We start from the raw sequence: 24,392 nt of genomic DNA on the forward strand, positions 1-24,392 counted from the left end.
ATCTTGTGTTTGCAGGCAGCCTGGGGACTTACATTTTGGTCTCTTCTCTCTCCAGCTCCTGTGCCCAACATGTTGTGCTGTGCTTCATGTGCCAGAGGGACAATCTGAGTCCGTAGCATCAGAAGAGTACATCTGCCCAGAAAGAACTGAATGAAAATGGTATATGTTTTGACACGTTGTGAGTATATTATTGTATAGAAAGCAAGGAATGTGAACCTCTGTTTTGTCTGTAAGTAATTATAACTCCTGGACATGTTTATAATTAAGTTCCTGCCAAGGGAGGGAACCCAGCGTACTAAAGTATGAGGAGTACAGGCAAATGTACAGCAACATTAGCTGTTGGACCCGCTGTTATTTCTGCACTGAGCCTGCTGAAAGGCAAGGCAAGTGTAAATAGCCATTAATACCAATAGCATATTTATGCAAATACTTCACCTAGTGCTATTGTTTGCTGACAAACACACACTCGATTGCATATTAAATATGTTTATGTATGCAAATATTATAAAGCTGATGTATTTCCAACATGGGTTTTGTTTTTTCTGTTTATACCCAATATATGTATGATGAAGTCATTGATTTTCCTTTCAATATCTCACTTCAGATGAAAAATGAATCTTAATTAAGCTATGTAAAAGGACTTTAAACATTTTCCAATCATTTTCACAGCGTGAGAATTTCAAGAACAGATTTAGACTTCTTTTCTACAAACTCAATCCTTTCTTTTAATTATACTTCACAGAGGTTCAATGACTAAATTACGTGTTTCTGATAGAATAGCTTCAGGAAGCATTCATTTAAGCCTTAGGGCTATTACACAATGACTTCTAGTTTATACATTAGCTTTTGAGAAGCTTATTTATCCACGTTGCTTTTTCAGGTAGATTTGCCATACAGAAGGTCAAGGAAAGGTCTGTGCTCAGAAGGACCAGAGAGATGAATAACTTCTCAGGGTATCAATAATCTTATGCTCTCCTTTATCTAAAGTTATTGAAACCTATTTAAGCAGGGTGAGGTCACCCTCGTGGCTCCCCAGCTTCAGCAAGCGGTGGCTGCGGGTCAGATGAGACAGAGCTTGGGCTATTATTAACATCGCCTAAACGCATTTCCAAAGCCAAGAATATTACCATCACTTCTTGGCCGTTGTCCTACCACAGTAATGACACTTCAATTGTTTGAAGTCCTCCGTGAGGACTGCAGCCAAGTAACAGCTTCCTCGCAGGGGGGCACGACGGCCGGCAGCACCGGGACGGCGGCAGGAGGATTTTTCCAGACGGCAGAAATCTGGAGCGATGTGCCGACAGACGGCCCCTCCTCGGCACGGTTATATAAGGATCCCGCGTCACCACGGATGCTTTTTAGTACCGCGCGTAAATAAAAGTTGCCGTGAGGAAAGGAGCGGGAGGGGGGAGAGTGAGTTCCCGCGCTGCCCGGTTCTCACACGCCGGCGGCGGGAGGAGCTCCGGGGCAGCCAGGTGCGCGGCCGCTGCTCCCCGCCTCGCTCGTCGCACACGGCGCGTCCCTGAGCGAGAGGACGCCGCTCTCCCGCCGGTCCCAACCTCCCGGGGCCGCGCCGCCCCGCGGCATTCTGGGGACTGTAGGCGGCCGCTGCCGCCGCCCGCGCCGCCGCCGACCGCCGGGGCCGGGGAGGGACTGCAGCTCCCGGCGGCCGCGGGGCAGCGGAGCTCGGCTCGGCCCGGCCGAGCGGCGGCGCGGGGAGGAGGAGCCGCGCTCCGCCGAGCGGGCCCGTAGTCCCGGCGCGGAGGGGAAGGGGCCGGCTGCGGCGGCGGCCAATGCGAAACTGGCTGGTGCTGCTGTGCCCCTGTGCGCTCGGGGTCGCGCTGCACCTCTGGCTGCTGCTCAGCTGCCCCGGGAGGCAGCCGGCAGGTAGGGCAGGGCACGCGCGGGACTGGGGCGGGCGGCGGGGAGCCGGGGCGGGCCGCTGAAAGGCTGCCGGCGGCCGCGAGGGGCTGCGGCGCGGGGCGCGTCCCCCTGCGTGCCCAGCCCCTGCCAGCCGCTCCGGCGGGGCGGGCTTTAGCAACCCCGAAGGGACGAAGAGCCGCTTCTGGGGTTGGCGGTGGGCCGGAGAGAGCGAAAGCAGAGTCCTAAGGGCTGCGTTGCGTTTTTCATCCTGCGACCTGTGCTTTTCTGGCACGACGGGTAGAGATAAGCGTCTGCTGGGGGAGAAACTTCCGTCAGACAGCCGTAGGTGCTGTCTGAGAGCATTCAGAAATGTTCTTTTTATAGGGTGTCTGGGTATCGATCAGGAAACAGCAGTGTCTTGGCCTCGATCTCTGTTGGGAGACCCGGCAGCACGCTGGGTAACGGAGCCGCTTTGGGGCAGGTTCTGCTGTGACTGCAGGCCTCCAGCAGCGCTGGGTACCGCAGGTGCGGGGCGAGCAGGCTGGGAGCTGGGCTGCTCCGAGAGTCGCAGGCTGTGCCTGTGTTCCCGCTCGTGGAGGTGGCACCACGTTGTCCCAGGAGTTGTTCTGAGGCCGAGGCGCCTGTGGATGGTATGAATCACTGTGTCATTCGTCTTCCGCGATGCTACCCTTGTAAGCTCAGCGCGGGGGAGCTGGAGGTGGCCGTGTGAAATCTCAATGTTAGATTTTCTGCTGAGATTTCTAAAGCAAATGTAGAGGTTTCTCAGCTTGGGTTGGAAAGAGTCAAGTTTGGAAGTAAGCTTTACTCTTCTGGGATTCACTGTTGACAGTTGTGTTGGAGTTTGTGCCCATTACCATGAAACTGTTGCACCAAATAACGTTCATGTAACTAGAATTTTGTTGTTTTTTTTTTCTGTAGATTGTGAATAAGCGTGCGTTTAGTTTGGTTGTAGTCTGTTGAGTGATGTATTGGTGTGGAGGGAAGGAAAACTGATGCTTCTTGTAAAAGGTCAATTTCCATCATTGGTAGAAAAATGCTCTGTATGATACACATGCTCTCTGCAGGCCTGATTTTCACATTGTGTTTTAAGGAGGGCTCTGCCCTCAGGATATGAATAACTTTGATTACGGGACAGTGCTTTAGAGTAGCTGTGACATAAAAGCACGTGATTCGTGTATTCCCTAGTGTTTCATTTTCCTGTAGTAGTGTCTCAACAGTTGCAAAAAGACCCCCAGCAGAGATCGAAAGCAACAGAAGAGCAGTTCTGTTTTTTGAGAAGTTTAATTCCCCTCTCAGTAACCATTGTGCATGCATACACACAGGCACAGAGTGGAAACTTCTGTGAAGATCTGATGACCTCTTATAACAACTGTTTACCTTTTACCTTGATGCAGTTGAGTCATTAACACAAGGCTGGAAGAGACATCTCTGACTATTCATTCTGCTCACTCTTTCTAATAAGCAGTTCTACTCCTTCTTCTACTGATGCTCCTTCTCTGGAAAAGCCTCCTTTACTAAAACCTTCTTCCCAACTTCCCATGTGAAGGGCTGCAGCCTGCCTACACGCTTTGGCCCTGTGTGGCGTTTGGGCTTCCTCTCTGCTCACAATGACTTTCACTTCAGTGCCACAAATGAGAGTGTACTTCTTGTACTCAGTACTCATTAACTGGAAAAAGTAAATAGAGTCAGTCCTGAGATGAAAGGCACTGACTGCTGCCGTGGTGTCCTCACTCGTGGCTCTCTGCTCCTTTTCCACACCAGTGAATGGGACTGTAATTCAAGCTTCTGAGCAAGAGTTGTGCTGTAAGATGCCTTTAGGTTTGATTGAAATCTGATTGATTACAAACAGGTGCTATCCAAAGGAAGTTTGTGGGTAGGAGGCTTTCGTTAATTTTTGTAAAAATCTTAGGTAGCAGCTAATTATAAAATGACCTCAGAAACTTGAGAAAGAACAGCCAGACCTGCTTTTTGCGCTCCATGTGGATTTGTTTCTAATTGTGGGTTTTAACTGATGTCGTGGTTCTTACTGAGTAGGAAATCGGAGCCTTCAGTTGCTGTGCCTAATCAAATGCCCCACATGTTCAATGTAGCATACTGCTTCTCTGCTGATGGTAATGCCCTTTCAGACATAATTCCAGTTGTGTTTCTGAGGGCACATGCTGGCTAAGATTTGGCGCTTTTGGTTCTGTTAAAGTCGGTCTTTTAGCAGTGAATATTACAGAGCAGATTAAGAAACTCCATTTTTTTGCTGCTGTTCGCGTGCCATCTGTTGTCCTGCGGTTCAGCACGTACTTCTCCAGCACTCTCCTAATGGATCCACAGATGAGGTGGGTTAGGCTGACAGTTAGTGACTTCCCTTACAGAATTAGGGCCATGTCCTGCATGGACCCGCCTGTGCATGTCAGGTGGGAGAGGACAGAGAGCTGAACTCACTGTTGGCTTTTTGACATGGAAGTAACGGAAGGTAGAGAAATCCTCTGTGGTTACGAATAATACTTTGCTTCATCAGGAGAAATTCTGCCAAAGAGATATAATGTTTAGAAGAAATGTTCCTCGGCATCTGTTAACCCTGTCTGTCAGGGAGAGGTATAGTGCTCGGTCATAGCGCAAGAGCCAAAGGGTCCCCACCAGTTGTGTCATAGCTGGGCAGCCAGGCTTGTGGCTGAAGGAAGCTCTTCTAGGACAGCCACAAGGGAGCAAGCAGCCTTCTCTGGAAGCCAGCTTTTGTCCTCAGAGGTTGGTAATTCCTCTCCAACAGGTGAAAGGTGCTGCTCATCACTTTAGGCATTGCAAAAAGGATTAGCTTTGTTACTTTTACTTCTGTGCTTCTGAGGCTTGGTGTGCTGTCCTAGCTTTGCCTGCAATTGTGCAAGTGCTGCATGGTTAATGGTGTTCAGAACAGCATCAGCCCACCAGTATTACTACTGCTGCTTTGCAGTGCTGTAGGACCATGCTGGTCTATTTCCTTAAAGCAATGCCATAGATGCAATAATAAAAAAAAAAAAAAACAGAAAAAAACCCCAACAAATTTTCTGCCTGCAGAGGTTTTCCTCATTGAATCTGTAAGTGCTTAAAAGCTTGCTTACAGGCTTGTCTGCGTTAAGGAGTACCGTGCTCCTGCAGCAACCGGAGTGCGTGCACATCTTGTTGGTTTTTAGCTCTGGTCTAAAGTAGGTCCTGCAGTGAGGTCATGCAGCTCTACTTGCACAGAAACCGGTAATGCAGACAAGCTATAGCAGATTGCTTTTTAGTGAAGGAGATTAGAGGTGGAGGGAGAGCTGCTTTTGCTCTTTGGTTTGTTCTTTTTCTGTGTGTGTCGGCACTCTGTGAATACAAACCTTCTTTATGTTCAGTTAATTCCTTCCTCTGTGTTTGCTTGGTACTTTCAGAAAGCAGCACAGAAAAGAAAGGCATTTAAAAACAGGGATACATCTCCAAAGTCATAAGAATAGGCAAAGGTAATACCTGGATTTGTAGGGGGTGTTCCTTTGGAGTCTTATCTTATGAAGTGGATTAGTAGAGAATATTCTTAATAACTTCTAAGCAGCCTACCTAGTTCTGTCCATTGGTTTTTAGGCAGGTGTGTAGCTGCAGGAGTGGCAGAAGGTGCCGAGCCCAGCACTGTGCACAGCTCGCTTCCTCCAGCAGTTGCTGCCAGAGGGTTACTGCCTGACAGTGCAGTGCTGGCCCTCTCCGGGCAAGTGCTCACGGTGAATCTCTCCTTTGTCCTGTTGCATGAAACATGTAGATTCTGGGTCACTTTGGGGTCTGTGCTCTTGGTAAAACTTGGCCGAGAACACTGGGCAGATATAGTAGTTGCTCGGGTCCTCATCAAGATCACGTTTACTTTGTTTATTGACAAAATCAAGCTAAATGATCTCTCAATCTTTTCATGTCCTTGCAATGGCAGTAAATATAATTAAGAGCTTAACTTGACATTTTGTTGAGAGTCAGTCTCACAGGAAGGAGAGATGCTTGTTAATATTTTCAGCGTGGGAAGTAATGCTTCTGGAGCTGCTGGCTGCAGCTGAGGCGGTTCAGATCAGAGTGGGGCCAGCAGTGACACCAGTGACTTCTTCCCATGGGCACCTTATCAGGTGGCACTTCTTCATCTTCAGCCTCATATTCTAAGGACATGTTGTCATGCGGTGAGAGCTTACCCGCCTCCTCCTGCATCTCTCCTTGGCTTTGTTCTGTTGGTATCTCTCAGTCATGCCTGGCAAACAGGTGGAGGTCACAAAGACTGACATTTTCCCCGAGTTTCACAACAGCCAGTTGAGAGTCCTGTGACAGCTTATGGCAGGTCATACTGAGGTGAACACTGCTTCACAGAAGTATGTGTAGAGTCAGACATCAGAAAATTGTGTGGGAGCGTGTCCTTACAAATACCCCAGCCTAAGAAAAGCTTCTGAAAGAGCTGATTAGGCGTGTGGCACAGGATTCTGGCAGACTGGGCTCCTGTCATTCTTAGTGCTGACAGAAGTGCTTGTTATGGTTGCTTTGTAGAACTAAATGGATCTCAGTGGCTGGGAAGCAGGCTGCCTCCGTTCACATCTTCGTGGTCTTTGCTGTGGGGTAATGGGCTTAAGCAAAACGGCAGTGAAAGCAGCTTGTGCTTGATGCTGGGAGAGTGTGGGGTAGGCACTGCATGTTTGGCTGCTTATGCTTCACTGCAAAGTCCTGGGCTGCTAGATGCACCTACCATGCAGCTCTAAGACAGAAAGAATTTCAAGACAACTAATGGGAGCATGGCCTTTTAACTGAAAAGCTTTTCCTCCTGCATCCTCCTGCCAGTAGCGTAGCTGACATTAGGCTTCTGCTCACCTTCCTTCTCCATCTTCCACACGCAAAAAAATAACAGCATGTTTGCTGGTTTTTCTTTGTTTTGTAACTGGAAATGATGATGGCTTGTTTATCTTGCACAATCGATGCAAGGTAAGAGCAATATAGCAGATACGTATTTTTTAAGCTTGTTAATGCTTCATGTTTTGGCCTAATGCACAAAAATAGAGGACATGATAATTCACTTTGGTCCCCAGTGTCAAGTATTGATTGCTTATATAAATACTTAGCTACTATTGACTTGGAGGTCAGCATTATTTTCTCGTAACTTCTACTGCGTCAGATCATATATATGCATGTGTCTCAGTTGTATCTATAAATTAATTATAGCCACACCTTTTTTTCCTGCCTCTCTGACTGTATCTTGCTCTTTTAGATAGTGCTAGTTTGGAGAGAAACGTTTGAACCTGTTTTCCTGAAAGCTTAGCAAGTGTTGTTACTACTTCTCAGCAGAAAGTAGAAACCTTTGCTAACAAGTAAGGAGCTTTTTCATCAAGGTTTTGAAAAATTCATCTTTCTTGTGACCTTTTTTATTTTTTTTTTTCCTTTCCCATTCTCAGTGATATTGAAAATGAAATAGTATAGTCCCAGGGACAGGAAAGGAAAACCTTCTGAGTATGGGCTGCTGTAACACTACCTTACAAAGCCTAGAGCCAGAGAAAGAGCTGTCTGTTCTCAGTGCAGTAGGGTACTGATTCTGAAGCATCTGTTACATTAATGTTGTTCCCACGTGAATGGTTCCTAAGAAAAAGCTTTGCTCATTTTAGAGTATAAACCAAGTAGAAGTACATATTTTTGATTCAAGTAGCTTATTTTTTTTTAATTGATTGACGCCAACTTTTGGCATTCAGAATCAAGTCATCCCATAGACATCTGTGCATAGTTTCATTTTATTTCAGTTTGGTTCAATGAAATTGCTCTGCTTCAAATTAAAAGTGCTATTTTAAAAGCTGAATCCGTGCGAACAATGTCTAATGTGCAGTCTGCAGGTGCGTTAGTCCACCTGTGAGGTTTATGTTGGGGGCTTCCAACTAAGGCTGCAGAGGCTTTTGAAAGAATAATCACATGAGTGTGTGACAAAGAGCTATGAGACCTTGTTGGAATTTGTTGTAATGTTGTAGTCTTAAAAATGTGTGGCCTTATCATGTACCTCTGCTGTGGAGTCGTGGCAGATCTTGGTTATTCAGTGACCTTTGAAGTCTTGCGAGGGTTCCGGGTAGTCAGTAGTTACTGGCCCACTGGAAGGCTAGAATTGTGTTCAGACCGAATGATGTATTTCATTCACAAGTTTCTTCAGGTGTTTTAGAGTGCAACCAGTTTGGATTTAGCTCCGTCGGCAAATAGTGTTCCTGAACCTTGCCACTGATCCAGTCTGCCATTTCTGTAAGTGGTACGGCAGCTGACGGTAGTGAAAAACTGATGCAGAAGAATGGGAATAATGGATTACTACTTGGCTTTTGATTCCTTTTGAGTGTAAGCTGAGGTCAACTTCTCCTAATATGTTAATGCTCAGATTAAGTTATCCATAAATTTACCAACACAGATTCATTTAAAAGCAGAACTTCAGTCATTTTTTTTGTTCTTGAAAAATCACTCTTTGCATGCTCAGAACAGAGATATTTTGTGGGAAATAGATTGGGAAAGGTTTGCCTGTGGAAGCATCACTGTCTACGTGCCCTGCACTTGGGCTATCCTAGGAGTCAGCAGCAGAGCACTGTTTCATCAGGCTTTGGGACTCAGGCGTCAGGCTCAAGCCGTTATCAATAGACCCTAGAGCAACAAAGTATCCTTCGCAAGTCTCTGGATGTTGATTGAGTTACTTCCCTGGCTGTTCTCAGGCACCAAGTCGAGGCTTCTCAGGTTTTGGCATCTCTAAATTAAACCAGCACAAGCTAAGCTGTGGATAATATTATTGGCTGTGCTGCCCAGCTACGACTGTGTGCAGGAATGGCATACCCTGAGTGAAGGCAGAGTGTTGTCCAGCTTCCAGTGGCTGGAAGCAACAGGCCTTGGCATCTTAGAGTGAAGTGGTGAAGGTGAGGGCTCCAGCAGCCTTAAGAAACAGCGGGAAAAGTGTCACGTTTCCGAATCTGACAGGCTTGGTTTAAATATTTATTTCTAGGTAGAATCAAGGTGAATTGTAAGAATGAAGGCCTGGTACCAGCAACGTCAGACATGCGGGCTTTAGGATAAGCTGTGCTGCAAGAAGTGCCTGCAAGCAAGCATGAGGCCCAGGCTCTCAAAGGATTGGCAGGGATTGGCTGTAGGACCTTGTACCTTACCCACAGGTTTCTGACTTGCTTTGCTCATTCCAGAAGTGTTTTTACAGATTGCTAGCAAAGGTTTTGGTGTGCTGAAAATGTTTTCCTGTTTCTGAACCAAGAACACAACAGTAATTTTACCATTTGTTTTTAGTGTTTCAGGTACCTGGTACTCTTGCTTTTAATGTGCATTTTAATTACTGCTATCAGCTCAGAATTGTTCATATAATGTATCTGTTGCTGCTTTATATTTCTAGGTCTGCTGGCCTTCTTTCCTCAGTGGAAGCTGGAACACTATGATGTTGTTGTAGGTGTTTTGTCAGCTCGGCACAATCATGAACTGCGCAGTGTTATAAGGGACACTTGGTTCCAGCACTTGAAACAGCATCCAACACTGAGCCAACGGTAATCTCTAGTGTTTTGAACTTGTGGGGCTGCGAGGAGAAAGGAATATTACGCATAAATCTCTTGATTTAATCTTTTTTTTTGTAAAGGATTTCCATTTTTTCTTTTTTTTCCGTTCATTTGTGAGCATCTTATGTTCTGATCATTTTGAAATCTGCTTAGTGCTGTATAAAAATAGTGGTTGTTCCAGGCTGGAACTGTTTCATATGGGTAATTGTAATTGTACAGCTGTATACAGAAACTTTGGATGGTTCAACTACTCACTGCTATTCATTTTTACAATTAATTGCTGTTCTTTATTAGTGATGTATAAGACTTTTCCTTTTTTGTGTGTGTTGGAATGTACACCTTGTGTGATATGAAACTTGAGGCATGTTTTTAACTGCTTCAACTGTGAAGTTTAGGTGTATTTCCAGGTGACCCAAGCATACCAAATAGTTGTGTGAGTGACCAACAGAACCTTTCCTGACTGTTTGCGTAGGCCTGTCAGTCTGCAGATCAGTTTCTACTGAGACAGTTCTGCAGTTCATTCCTGGAATCACTGTCAGGTTTATAGACCTCCCCTCTAGGTAATTGCCTTATACTGTGTTGTCACTGTTCTAAAAGCCATTTGCTCTCACTGTACAAATTTGGTGTTTGCAAATTTGGTATCAGTATGCAGTAAGGAATGAAGCGTAGCTGCTTCAGTCATCTGAAAATGTGACCTTTCATAGCTTTGATGGAATTTGAGGAGGATATTTAGCTGCGAAGTGAAAGACTGGGTTCAGGTGGATGCTCTTGCTGGTTGTACTGCTTATCAGTATCAGACTTACGTTCTCAGGATTGGGGCTGAAAACAGCAATCCCTGTCCTGGTGGCCAGTATTCCTGTGCCCTCGTGTAAAAGCCTGGTGTGTGTTTGGAACTGAGCAATGAAATAAGTTTATTGAAGGTGAAGGGAGGAGGGAAAAGAGCTGGTGTTAATAAAACCAAATTATTTTAGTGTCCTTGTGAAGTTTATAATAGGTGCACATGGTTGTGCTGTGCCAGTGGAGGACAGAGAAGACCCCTACTCCTGCAAGCTTCTGAACATCAGTAACCCAGGTAAAGATGTGAATTTCTGAAAATTCTGTGATCTGAACTAGAACTAATCACCTTCTATGGGAATAACTGGAGGTGCTTAACTGAGATGGGTGGTCCTAAAGTGAGTGCTGCCTAGAATTTGCTGTGCTGACAGTCACGTAACCTTCCTGTAAGTGCCAAGTGCAGGCATGGAAAGAAGTCTTGAGGGTGTGAAGGGGAGGCTGCTGGATTCTCAAGAATTTGAATTTGCATTCTGCTTGTATCAAGGAATAGTCTCGCCCATGTGATCGTTGTTGTTGTTTACTGTACATTTTTACTTTATCCCTGTGTGAAATCAAGTTGGAGAAAGCGTCAGTGACCCAGTCCATTACCATACATGACATATACAGTGTCTGGTAGACTTCTCTGTTAGTGAAGTGAGTTCCAAGCAAGTCTGGCTGCTAGGTTTTTCAAGGGTAGGGTGAAGTGCTTCCTTACAAAAATACTTTAACTAAAATTATAATTTCTTCCCGACTTTTTTTTTTTTTTTAACTGTAGTCTTTGCTCTTTAATTATGAGTTAACTAAAGGCTGGCTGTGGAGCCAGGGTAACTTCTGTAACCTTTGAATTTCAATGGCAACAACCACTGCTTAGCCCATCTGCCAAGAATAAACACCGCCTCAGGGCACAGGGGAGGGTGTAACACTAAAACAGGCAGTCATGTTAAGGGAAAATTTATGCCATTTTGGTATGTAGTTATTTAATATATAAACATACAGACATACATGCAATCAAGTAGCATTTTTATCTTCACCCTATGGATTTATTGTTTTTCTCTGTGGATACATTGACTTGCTATTGCTGGTAATCTGCAGACTGCTGCATCACTCGGAGTTTCTCCTTGCTGCAGTCTGCAGTCAGCTGTCTTTTTTTCTCCTCCAGCGTTTGGTTATCCTTGTGTACTTGCCAGCCTTGCAAGTTAATCAGCATGCCTTGTGTGTATGCAGTGTGCTTTGTGTATATGCGATTCCAGAACTATGAAATCTTCTCACATTATCTCTGTCCTTTCTGTTTTCATATAGTTTTGAATCAGGAAATTGAAGCATTCAGTCTCCCTGAGGACACTCCTGTGCTATCTGAGGATAGAGTTGTCAGTGTGAACTTCCGTGTGCTTTACCCCATTGTCATCACCAGTCTTGGGGTCTTTTATGAAGCTGATGGGGTGGGATTCCAGAGGAACATTACTGTCAAACTGTATCAGGCAGAACATGAGGTGGAGTATTGTAGTTATCTTTTACAAGTAAACTAAGGCATATTGCTTCTATTGCAGACTTATTTCTTATGGAAGGCAGCATGCTGCGTTGATGATTTAGAAGAGAAATATGTAAATGGCAAACTCAGGCTTTATATTTTTCTTCAGTTGCATCAATTCTTATTTAACAGCTATATATATGTAATATAGGTGAGAAAAAGAAAAGGAAATAAGAATTTCATAAAGTGCTCTGAGTTAACTTAAATGCTTTTTGAATGAACACTAATATCTGATTTCAAGATACACTTCTGGTTATGTTTGAGATTCTAAAATATTATAGGTATTAAGGAATAAAAATAATCTGTTAAATATGTGTAAAACACAACATGTTGCATTGTGTTTGGGGCAAAGATACACAATGTATGGCAGTAACTTTTTCTTGTCTGTTCTTTGGCAAGATGCTTTGACTTTCTTTTTAAAAGTGTTTCTGTTTACAGGTAACAAACTTCCCCAAGTACAGTTCAAACAGTGTTAATTCCCTCAAATTCCAAGCTCAGATACGGGCATAATAGACCAATGTAGTGTCTGGAGGGAAAAAACACTGAGCATAATCAGGAAGCACTTCCGTGCTATTCAAGTGAGGGAGCACAGGCACAGTTTGCACAGAGAGGCTGTGGGAGTCCCCTTGGAGATCTGCAAAAGCTGCCTGGACATGGCCCTGTGTGCCCTGCTCGGTGTGTCCCTGCTGGAGCAGGGGATGGGGCAGATGGACACAGAAGTCCTTGCTGACCTCAGCCATGCAGTGATCCTGTGGTGCTCACTTTTTTCACATTTAATATATTGTGTTTATCTGTTCTAATAACTTGGTGGGCCAGTGTCAAGACTCTCGACAATAATACAGTAGGAATAATTTTAAATTTAAGAAAATAATTTAAGTACAGAAAACATACTGAAGCAGGGCTTTTATGATGAATAACCAGAGCTGGTTTTATAACGCACACACACGCACAAAAGTATAATATAATAGATTTATGTTTGCTAAATGGTAGAATACTAAACATAAGCAGCCTAATAACTTGATCTGTGTTAGGTTTTTACTTCCAGTGAAGGTGAAAAATTAGTATTGTAGGAAAGCTTGGAGACTTTTCTAAAGATTGGAAATCTGGTGATGCAGTGTTTTTATGTCTCTTTTTTACAACATAAGAGCTGTTTTGGTGGCCTATTTAGTATAGTCCTAATTAAGTTTTAGGGGACAGCATCTTCTGTTGCAATAAATAGCAGTCGGCTATTTAAACAGAAGATAGGAAGTCTGTTATCTGGGACATCGAGTCTTCCAGATGATGTGCTGCCATGACTGGGTTCTGGTTGAGCTCTTGTTGACAGTTTCCACTAAGATTTATACAATCTGTATGTCTGTTTCCATTGTAACTGAGATGATCGAGATTTGCCTAATCTCACAGCACTTGTGCTACATTTGTTGTCGTTGCTGTTTGCAGGAAGCTCTCTTCAGTGCACGCTTTAGCCCACCAAGCTGCGGAGTGCAAGTGAACAGACTGTGGTACAAGCCAGTGGAGCAGTTCATTTTGCCAGAGGTATGCATGCTATCAGAAGTGCCTTCGGTTCTTCCAAGTCAGCCTCAGAGATTGACTAATGAAACTGGCCTGTGCCTGGGGCAGAAAAGGGCAAGTGGAAACTCTAGGATGATAGTCGGGGTTCAGAATTTCTTTTTCACCATCTTGATTATCACCAATTGTTAAAAAGGAAAATGTGAGCAGTTGGAGAAGATGTTTCTACTTCCACTGTATTGCACACAGCAGTGGTGTGTGTTATGGTTGCAGTGACAGTGTTAGCCAAATAGTTACTAAGATGTGCTTGCTTAGATCTTCTGAAATTTCAGTGGTTGTGTTTCTGGCAGCTTCAGCAAAGAAATCATTTAATCACTGAACCATGCAGGGAAGAAGGTCTTTGGTAGAGTCTTCTTGTAAAACAGAAGTTGGAGAATGTGGCACAGAGTAGGCCTACATTTGGGTTTTCACACAGTGAAACTTGTCTTTTAAAACTTGTCAGCGTTCTGTGGCTGTGCCCCTCGGAAATTTGGGAAAGACCTTTATTCTGGGCAGGCATCAACAGCACTGGCATTCTCAATTGTCCTGAGATACCATTAGCTAAGCTGTCAGGGGAGGATGTGGAGGGTTGGTTGGTTGGTTTTGCTCTTACTGGCTTTGGGAGGTGCCAGCCCAAGATGGCTTTTGGTGTGGGACAATAGTTGTGGCAGCTTGGGGCGGAAAGTGGTCGAACATGGAAAGGACAGAATATAGAAAGGAAAAAATCCTCATGTTGTTACAGTGAAAGGTTAGTGAATACAAGTTGACTCAGAATGAGGATTCCAGTTCAGTGGATTCTCCTGGTACAGGGAAGGTTTTTTTTTCCTGAAGGACTGGCAGTCAACTGCCATTTTACACTGCTTTTCTTCATTTAAATATTCTTCTGTATGATTGGGCATTTGCTGCTACTTACATAAGTTGTCTTTGGGTCCAGGTTGTTTTTTTATGACAGAAATTAAATGTTTTATGAAAGAATCCAATGAGAGAGAAAACTGAAGGGGAGGGGAAGACATTTGGGCTGGTTTAATTCTTGATGTATTCCCCTGGCTCTGTACAAATGACTGCATTTGGAAACCTGCTCCTCTTAAGAGGACTGCTGCTGATTTGTCATCTTAATCAGGTCATATATATGTATTATATATATATTTAAATGTTATATATATATTTAAATACTGCTAACTCAGTAATTTGCTAGTATAACAAGGAAGACTTACTCCTCTACATCTTTGTTTTGAGATACTAAAATTCTAGGCAGTTGTAATTTGGGTATAAATGACAGCATTTTTCATGGAAGGGCAGATGGGAAGTATTTTGTTTAGGAAGGGGATATTAGTATTCATTTATTTCTTTGTGTGGGCATCCTTAATCTGATATGTCATGCGCTGAATGCTTATAGTGTTACATGATGTTTCTAATGTAGATTAATATGGTTTATGCACAGCATGTCGTCTTCTGTGATACTTAAGATGCTGAAGCATAAAAGATGATTCAGAAGAGATAGAACGCCCACGTGTTCCTACCTACTTCTTTAGCAGTAAATTTAGTGAACAGTTTAATTATCACAAGATGGTTTCTGGGACGATATCTATTCTCTGCCCTTGCACCTTCAAGAATTAATGGATTATACAGACTGCTGAAGAGCTTCATTCATCTTCCAGCTGAAGTGCTGCTCTTTCTCCTCATCTGGGGGAAAGGGAGAGAAATACAGCATAGAGGAAGCATCTGGCAGGCCAGATTGCTGGAGGCTGAGCTGATCGTTCTGCTTTGCAATGACTGAAGGTGCAGAAGAGCAGAACCACCAGCAGATAACTAAAACTCACACGTGGGGTTCTTACAGCCAAGTCCTAGCAATGCATTTGTGTTGACAAAAAGCCAAAGGCCGCTTGCATGGAAATAGAACTCTGTGCCATATGTATTCCATACCACTAATGGGGAGTAGCTGGAGAGACAAAAAGGACAGCGCTGTTTTACATTAGGAAAGGAGTTTGGCAGCGCTGCATTATGTCAGTACACCTGTTCTGTATTCACTGTAATTGCTGCTGCGTTCTGGCAGCAACAAGGTTGGAATCTAAATGGGGAAAAACAGATGATGTAGTCTCAGGTGTGCCACTAAGGCTTCGCTTTCAGCATTTTTGGGCCTCAGCTTCCATTAAACTGCTTAGAGTTAGAATAGCTGAAGGCTAAAGTAATTAGAAGATTTGCTTACAAGTCTCTCAACCTGGAAAGTAATGATAGTTTGCAGCTTTAGAACATCTTGCATTTAGGGTTCATTGGTAGTAGTGGATTAAGACTCCTGGTACGTTTTTGAAGTCAGTAATACTGAATGGTAACAATTTTTATGTTGTAACATTTCTGACTGCTGAACAGTGAAAGGACATAGGGGCTTACTAAGGAACTTAACAGTGGTTGTGTCTGTACACAAGGTATAGGAGTGGGATTAAAGCCCAGTCCTTTCTTAAAAATGAAAATAAGTTAGAATAGTAGGTGGCAGCCTCTGCGAATGCAGGAATTCAGTGCACAGGTTTCACTGTGCAGAATGTTTACGGGTCCTGATACTAAGAAATGTCTTAGTAGTGGCCTGTTTGCTTTGGTAACTGACAGGTAATTGAAGAAGCGAGGGAAAGATACTGAGCATGCAAATCAGGCTTGAGTAAACACTGACTAGTTCTGTTATTAGATTATAAAGCTATCATTATAAATAATAGATGTGAACCTTCTGAAATATGCAGCTGTAATTAACCTCTGAGACTGTTGCAGATGTGAAGACCTACTTCTGGAGAAAAGCAAAGACTTGAGCAGGGCTGTAAGCTGGACACAGAGGTTAGTCAGTAACTGGAGGGCTTCTGGAAAAGATGTCCAAGGAAGCTGAAATGGCATAAAGCTGGAAGGCTAGTTAAACAAAAATGCATCTACGAGTAGTTGAAGCAAGTTGTTTCTGTTCTGAGGCCTATACTAGGTACCAGCATTTTTCCTATGAAACTGGGAGAAACAAAACTGAATGCACTCATCATTTAGCAGTCAGGAGTGTAGCATCCCTGTAACTGCTCTACACTACCTTGCAATTAAGGTGAGATTATTTAAATAAAATAGAAAATATGCTATCACCACCACTCTTAACTGTTCAGCATGCCACTTGTTTTTCTTAGGGGTCTTTGGGAAGTCTTATGTAACATTGGAAGTAGTTGGACTGTTAGAGGGATGAGTTTCAAGTTGAAATAAAATGCTTGAAAATGCAATTTTTATTTTTTTTTAAGGAGTGCCATAAATTAAGAGTTTTAAAGGGATTCACTTGTTTTTCCTCCTCCTTTCCCTGCCTGCCAAGATGACGTGCCAGAGTTCTGTGACTACAGTAGCTTGTGACAGTTTCACCAGGATAAAGGTGGCACTGTTTTCCTTCGACTTTTGCTGATGTCATGCACAGGGCTCTGATCTCTGGCTGTGGCAGATAACTAAAAAGCAGCACTTATTTCCAAATCTGTTTTAACATACGTCTTGCTGATGTTAAAAAGCTAAAGGCTTTTGCAGTAGAGATTTCTGTTAAAAATTTAATGTTCCTAATGCACGTTCATGATTAGTATTAAAAGCATGGTTGTATTGCTGAGTTTCACAGATGTATTTTTCTGAGACTTTTTTTGAAGTATAAGTAAAACATTTATGTTGTGTTCAAGCTGTCCATTTTGTGGAGTTGACTATTTTAAGATTAGAAAAAACACATAACTGTTTAATTTTTTAAAGCTTTTGAATATCTGGGTAACGACATTATGCTCTCTTAACAGAGCTTTGAAGGCACCATTGTATGGGAGAGCCAGGATCTTCAGGGCCTTGTTTCAAGAAACCTTCACAAAGTGATGGTGAATGATGGAGGTGGTGTTTTCAGAGTCATTACAGTGAGTCAGATCTCTTCTCTTCCACCACATTTCCATTTTTATTAGAACTCTCAAAATTTAGCTTTTTGCATTTCTGCATTTCTCTGTAAAACATTAACATCTCAGAGCAGAAGTTTGCTTTACCCAGAAAAAGAACTGGGGCGTACAAGAAATGATGCTAGCAAGGGACGTGTTCTTGTGTTTTGAAGGAAGTAAGGTTCACCCATTGTCTTTCAGTAGGTGATGCAGTAAGTATAACTGAGGTGCCCAGCGGTTCTGCATTTGTGGTGCTCTAGTTTTAAGTGAAACGTTCAAAAATGCCTCAAAACTGTACACCTCAAAATCTTGGCTTTTATCTTTCATTGTGCAGGCACATAAACCCGAATTGTTTTCATTTTATTTCATTCTTAGTTTCTGGAAATTTTCATGCCCTAAAATCAGTGGGAAACAGATCAGTAACGAGAGATTGACTGATTTATTTCTTTCCATTAACGTGTCCTCAACAGGCAGGGGAAGGGTCATTGCCACATGAACTCACAGAAGGTGTGGAGGGGATAGCAGGTGGTTTCATCTACACTATTCAAGGTAAGTCTGCAAACAGCATTGTTGCATTTGATGTCATGATTAAAACAGAAACTTGAAATTACTTTTCTGAGGTAAAATTAATGCTTGCTCCATGAACTTGACCAGCTTATTATTTCTACTAAGAGTTATTTCTTTTTAATGCCCAGTGTCAGTGTCCTGCTGTAGCTTCTTGGTTTACCCTTTGTCAACTGCTCCAACTGCCTTTAATCTCATTGTCTTTTTATTAACAGAAACAACTTCTCTTTTTTCAGTAAGCAGTCTCCTCTGTCCTTATTTTCTGTTACCCAAACCCAAGTTTAAAAACACTGTGTGCAATGTGGTCCTCAGGAGATCTTTCCTTGATAACATTCACATTTGCTCCAGTCCTGCTACTTTCAGAATTAACATTTCCTATCAATAACTAAAAGCAGCAGTTAACCTGATGCAGTCTGTTTGTTCACTGCTGTTTCACACCTATTTCAGCAGAACGTTCAGAGACTCTGTAAGGGCCCTTTCCAATGCCTAAGATTTTGGCCACATAGCACTATAGTGTATTCTTATCTGTCCATCATACCCAACACAGGCAAGGATATTTTGTTTGTTTTGACATTTGTATAGCAGTAGCCTTTCTACTCTGCTGGTAACAGTGAACAGCTCTTTATTCTGAACAACTTTAAAAGGTCGAATCCTTTTGTTGCTAAAGAGTACTTTATTTGTTCTGCAACTTTTAACTTCATTTAATTTAAAAATGTAATCGTAGGATTTTTGTAATCTCACTAAACACCTTTTCAGATTTTGTCTGTATACTGTGTATGATCCAAAAGAACTATGCAAAATATTAAGTAGATCTGTATCTTTGTTTAATGATGGCTGCTGCTTCTTTCAGAAGGTGATGCTCTTTTAAAAAGCCTCCATACCCGCCCGGAAAGGTTTACAAGTCACATAAAAAGCCTTGAAAAGGAAGATAATTTACTGAAGGAAGAAAGCAGTACCTACGATGATATTGTTTTTGTAGACGTTGTTGACACTTACAGAAACGTTCCTTCTAAACTGCTGAACTTCTACCGATGGTAAGCTGAAAAGATGGCATTTCCTCTTAGGAATGTTGCCGTTTGTGATGTGAGGTAATCCAGCATAGTATGTCGTATGATAGCTTTCACCTCGTGCTACCTTATGTGATTCCCTTCATTAAGCTGTGTTTCTCTCTCACAATTTTGAGGCACATAAGTCTGTCTAATGAATAAAGTATTTGGTGCCTCATTAGTGTGACCTGGCAAGGCAGACCTTTCTGCTCTAAGAGTTCAGGTGACAAAACTGTTGCATCTTTGAATTTCTTTTGTTTCTGAAGAAGTGGTTTTAGTCTTGGTGGTTTGGGGCCAGCTTGTGATCTTAAACTTTCAGTTTGTGCCCACTGCCCCTTGTCCTGTCATTCGATGTAACTGAAACAAGCCTGGCTCTGCTGACTATACACCCTCCCTTCAGGTATCTGTAAGCACTGATGAGAGCCCTCCTGAGCTCCTTTTCTTCAGGCTGAACAGTCCCGGCTCTTTGAGCCTTTCCTCATGACAAAAAGGGTCCAGTCCCAAATCCTCTTAGTGGCCCTGCACTAGACTCTCTCCAGCCAGTATATCCAGGTCTCCTTACTGGTTGGCCTGGAACTGGATGCTGTCCTTCCACTGTGGTCTCAGCCATGATGAATGGAGGGCAAGGACAGGGGGCTTGCATAATGTGGGGAAGAAAGGCTGAGAGGAAGCAGTCTCATAATACATTATATGATCTCTATAATCCTGAGACGACTCTTTTCAATTAATTGATCTTGAATGGAGTAAGAAATATAGCTGACAATTTTAGTTGCCTGTGAGATTCTACATTTATTTAACAAATGTCATGGTTAAAAATGTAATTGAAAACTGAAACATGCTTTCAGTTCTAAAAAGGGAATTTAAATGTCAAGACATAGATCTCAGTGATCATTTTTTACAGGTTAGCAACATCTTTCAGGATTAAGTAACGTAAAACTTAAGGAGAATGCCCTTCTGCCTGAAATTACCCTCTGAAACAATGTTTGATTAAACCAAGGAAAAATCCGTAGAATTTCAAACCTTGGTTATTTTACGGATATTTCAGACAGTTTAAAATTGCTTTTTTCATGTTAAAGCATGCTTTGCAGACAGAGCTTAAATACCAGGTTGTTTCCTTGGGTGTTCTGTGTAGCCTCCTCCACTTGTACTGCCCTTGAATGGACTTTTTGTCCTGAAGAACAGACCACTAATGTGAGCCACTGGCTTTCAACAGCTGCGTGCCCATCATCACCAGGGCTTCATATCCTTCTGAGGCCAGTACTGCTTAAGGCAGATTTATTTGTAAGTCCCTTGTCTGTACTGGAGAACAGAACTGCAAGATTCTTTTCTGCGGACCCATGGTGCAGCTCCATCTCCTTTTGATAGGACAAGCAGTAAGCCTTAGGCTACAGGGGAACCGTTTAAAAGTTATTTGAGGGAAGGAACATCTTTACTTACCTCTTCCTTCCTCCTCTGCTTCCCAAAAAACCCTTGTGAAGTGTTCTGTTGCATAACTGTGGGCTGCAGCTCGGCACTTTGTCTCTCTTCTTTTACAGGACAGTTGAAACAACAAGTTTTGATTTGTTGCTGAAGACGGATGATGACTGTTACATTGATTTGGAGGCTGTTTTTAACAGGATCACGCAGAAAAGATTGGACAGACCAAACATTTGGTGGGGAAAGTGAGTTGTTTTTTTGTTTTTTTTAATAGTCTTTAACAGATTGCTTAAAGGGAAAAGCCATGTGCTGAGAGGGAAGATTTGGACAAAAACTTCTCTATATGGGTAACGTCTTCAAGTGTAAGTGCTCTAGTAGTCACAGTCCCTGGGTAAGACAAGTGTGAGATGAAGAAAGCTAAAATCAGTATGAGACATACAGGATGATCAGCAAGGCCTTTACCCCCCCTCAGTTTGTAGGGTGTAAGAGGGCTACACCTCTCTTCCCATGTCTCAGTGGAAGATGAAAGGTGATGGCCTCAAGTTGCAGATTCAGGTTGGACGTGAGGAAAAATTTCTTCTCTGGAAGAGTGGTCAGGTGCTGCAATGGGCTGCCCAGGGACGTGGTGGAGTCACTGACCCTGGAGGTGTTCCAAGGACTGTTTAGATATGGTACTTAAGAATGTGGAAACATGGGTGGTAGGTGGACTGAATCATCTTGGAGGTCTTCTCCAACCCTGGTGATCCTATGATTTTGTGTGGTCTGAAGTAAGTGGATTGTGGTGTCTGCTGGGTGCTTTACGTATCAGCTTCAGCTGTGAACGTGGGCTCTGATTACACATTTGCCACACAGCTCTAATTCCTCACTGTTACGGAGCTGTGTCTGAGGTGACAGCAGCTCACACGAGGCTTTAGCTTATGACTAAATGCAGCAATTCTGGAAGCTGCTCGCAAAAAGCGGAGAGAACCTGCTGTGTTGACACAGTTATGTCAGTCAGCTGTGAGTACATGAGAGCTGTAGGTGTGATGCCAGTCTTCCTGAAACATACAGGAGGGCATTCCTCTCTGCCTGACATGGCACTCAATAGGGTCAGCTCTATGGCATGGTGCCACAGCATCTTGAAACTGTGCTGTGTTGGCTGGGTACAGGAATCAGTGCAGCGAGAGTGGGCAGGCAGTGCTTCTGGCTTCCTGCAGGTGTCTGCTAGTAAATAAAATGGCCCCTAGAGAAGGCAACTGCCAGAGCATGTTTGTAGTTGTGTGATGGCAACCTTTGTTGGACAGCTGCTTTGTTAAGTGTCATTTGGAAAAGAGCACAGAGAAAGCGCTGACTCCCTGCAACAGTAAATCAGAGTTGAGAAAATAAAGCTGTATTTAGCATTCCTTTCTGAAAGATGTTTTTTACTGTAATTGTGACTAAGTTGCCATAGTCTAGCATGGCTATTTTTGACAGACAGTATATAAAATCCAGTACTGTGTCTCTTTAAATATTCTTAAAGCAGCCACTAGTTTGATCAGGAAGACGGGATGTGTAACATCATTGCTGTAACTGCATCCCTTCTGGAGGCACCAACTCTGTGTGGTACTGCTAACCAGGCCTTGGACACAGATGTGACTGAGAACGTCCTTAAGGATGCTTGTACTTACCTGGATGAAAGCACAGCAGTGCTGCAGCCGTGTGAGTGACCTGACTGTCAGTGTCACATTCACTGCTGTTCAGTGAACTTCCCGTTACTACTCAAGATGAAAACCAGACAACGATGTCATTTTCAGCTATTGTTTTGGATTAGATACTGTGCTCTAGAGAAAAGAGGCTATCTGTTATCTGAACTCTATTTAGGATCACCTTCTTCTTCCTCCTTGTACTGCTCCTTTTTAGTACTAGTTCAGAGGGTAGCTGTGTTCATAGGCTTTGCAGACAGCTTTGTAGAAACATCTGTCAACAGTTTATGGGCTGGTTCGGCCCAGTTCTGTGACTAATAGGGTGGGGGACCTGTGGACTCATGCCCTGGGAAAGGGGGAAAAGGGAGAGGGCAGGGAGATGGGCCTTGAAACCTAACAGTGGCAATGACCTGAGGAGGAAAACTAGCTTCCTAGATAAGATATCAGAATGCAAAATAACATAGTATAATATGATTGGAATTGAAGCTAATAAATCAAGTAAAATGAGAGTGTCCAAAACTGAAGGCCTTACTCTAAAGCTGAAGGTGAGATGTCTGGGCTCACAGCTCTAATGTGGTTTTCAGTTTCAGACTTAACTGGGCAGTTGATCGAACTGGGAAATGGCAAGAACTGGAGTACCCGAGTCCTGCCTATCCAGCCTTTGCTTGTGGCTCTGGCTACGTTATCTCCAAAGACATCGTTCAGTGGCTGGCAAGCAACTCTGAAAGATTAAAGACTTACCAGGTATTGAAGCTTTGATTCAGTTCTTTCTTAAACTGGTTTGAGGAGTTGCACTTGGTGTTGCTGACTTGGAAAGACCACTGCTCAAGTAGTGCTGGGTTCTCCTGGTTGATGCTTTGGCTTTTTGTAGTGCTTTGGGTCACTGTACTTAGTGTCTGCTCTAGCTCCCATCACAGCTGTTTTGGACCTAGAAGCTCTGGTATGTTAAACTTGGTTTTATTGTACTTTTTTTCCTCGTGGAAACAGTTAGCTGCTTTTGCACGGAAAAGTGGGAGGATTATTTGAACACCTGTGAACCACTCAGACACAGCTTTTTGTAGTTACCTCTTTTTCTTTCTATGCAGGTACATGCTTTAGGCTTTCCTGCTACTAATGCTTTTCTCATGTTTTGTCTCAGGGTGAAGATGTGAGTATGGGCATCTGGATGGCAGCTATAGGACCCAAGCGGTACCAAGTAAGTCTGCAGAAATTCTCTGTTGTTATGGAAACGGACTGTTATTACAAATATCAGAAATAAAAAAGGAGAGGCATTTTTTTTCCTTTTATAAAACATGAACCAGCTACTGGATTAAAATCCAGAAAGCACTTTTGAAATTGATTTTAACGAAAACACATCTCAAACAACCATGAGCACTCCCCCTTCAAGTACTCCCAACAGCTGTAGCGGTTCAGGGAGGGATGTGCCCCTCGAGCTGGTGAAACTTTTAGCAGCACATTTGGCACACAAACAAGGAAACCTGATTCTTGGAACTCAGTTCTAAGAACAACTACCGCCATTGCTGTGTCTCTGACAGGACAGCCTCTGGCTGTGTGAGAAGACGTGTGAGAGCGGCATGCTGTCTTCCCCTCAGTACTCCCCACAGGAACTGAAAGAGCTCTGGAGAGCAAAGGAACTGTGTGGAGATCCTTGCAGATGTGAGGAAAGGTGACGGACTTACACTGACGGACAGCGTAGCATATGACGATGGTGGAAACCTGCCCACTGCGGTTCATTCTTGGAAGAGCATGGAACATTAAGGTATCTTTTAATGCTGGGTTTCAAGTGAAGTTTAACAGCATTTGCACATCCCTTTTGATAATTACAAGTGGACTGATAGGATTCAATTTCTATAGTATAGACGTTGATCTGACAAAAACCAAAATGTTTAAGATAAAAAAATTCCTTTTTATATAAAGTCAAAGACCTACTTGTAATTAATAAATGCACATAAGAATGCCAACTAGCTTGTCTTCTGTAAATTCAAGTACTACTGACTTAACTCTGTGTAGAGCTGTACCAGGATCCCAGAGGGAGGGAGCTATGCTTAGTATCAGAGCTGGTCAGTCGTGCTGCAGTAGGTTCCACACTGTTGGAGGGGCTGAGACAGCTAGGGCTTGGGATTTATCTCGTTCAGTTTGTTTATACCATTTTCATTTTAGATTAAAAAAGTAAAATCAAAGTTTGCTTATACCAAATCTTGAAGTACTGCAAACCTAGCCCGATTAGGAGGGATTTCTGATAGTTGAGTGTGCTGTTTTTGAACCTGGGGATACATGAGTGGATGTAAAATACTACTGAGGAATAGCACACTAAAGAATGTAAAATAAATAGCAATGCCCTGCAGTATGCTGAGAAACTTATTTATATACTGTGGTATGTTAATTCTGTAGGTAGAATTATGGTTTGTCAGATTCTGACCTTAAATATTCTAAGGCTGTGTAGATGCTTCTACAGTTACTGCTGATTTACTTTTGTTTGCTTTAAGTTCTTAGGAAGTAAGTAAGTGGTAAGAGTG

The 24,392-nt window shown here is 43.1% G+C and overlaps 1 protein-coding gene across 1 annotated transcript; it reads left to right on the top strand.

The window, feature by feature from the left end:
- Positions 1-1,679: 1,679 nt before the first annotated feature.
- On the top strand, positions 1,680-23,575 carry B3GALNT2 (beta-1,3-N-acetylgalactosaminyltransferase 2). Its single transcript, XM_065730115.1, has 12 exons — positions 1,680-1,887; positions 9,245-9,392; positions 10,373-10,473; positions 11,514-11,704; positions 13,180-13,275; positions 17,064-17,174; positions 17,660-17,738; positions 18,604-18,787; positions 20,335-20,460; positions 22,461-22,620; positions 23,015-23,071; positions 23,412-23,575. Exons 1-12 carry the CDS (start codon positions 1,794-1,796, stop codon positions 23,544-23,546), a joined length of 1,482 nt encoding a protein of 493 aa, XP_065586187.1. The 5' UTR covers positions 1,680-1,793; the 3' UTR covers positions 23,547-23,575.
- Positions 23,576-24,392: the final 817 nt, after the last annotated feature.

This window comes from Cyrtonyx montezumae, unplaced genomic scaffold, assembly GCF_038088225.1.
Source record: "Cyrtonyx montezumae isolate F1298 unplaced genomic scaffold, pur_monq_1.0 scaffold_0, whole genome shotgun sequence".
Taxonomy (NCBI): Eukaryota; Metazoa; Chordata; class Aves; order Galliformes; family Odontophoridae; genus Cyrtonyx; species Cyrtonyx montezumae.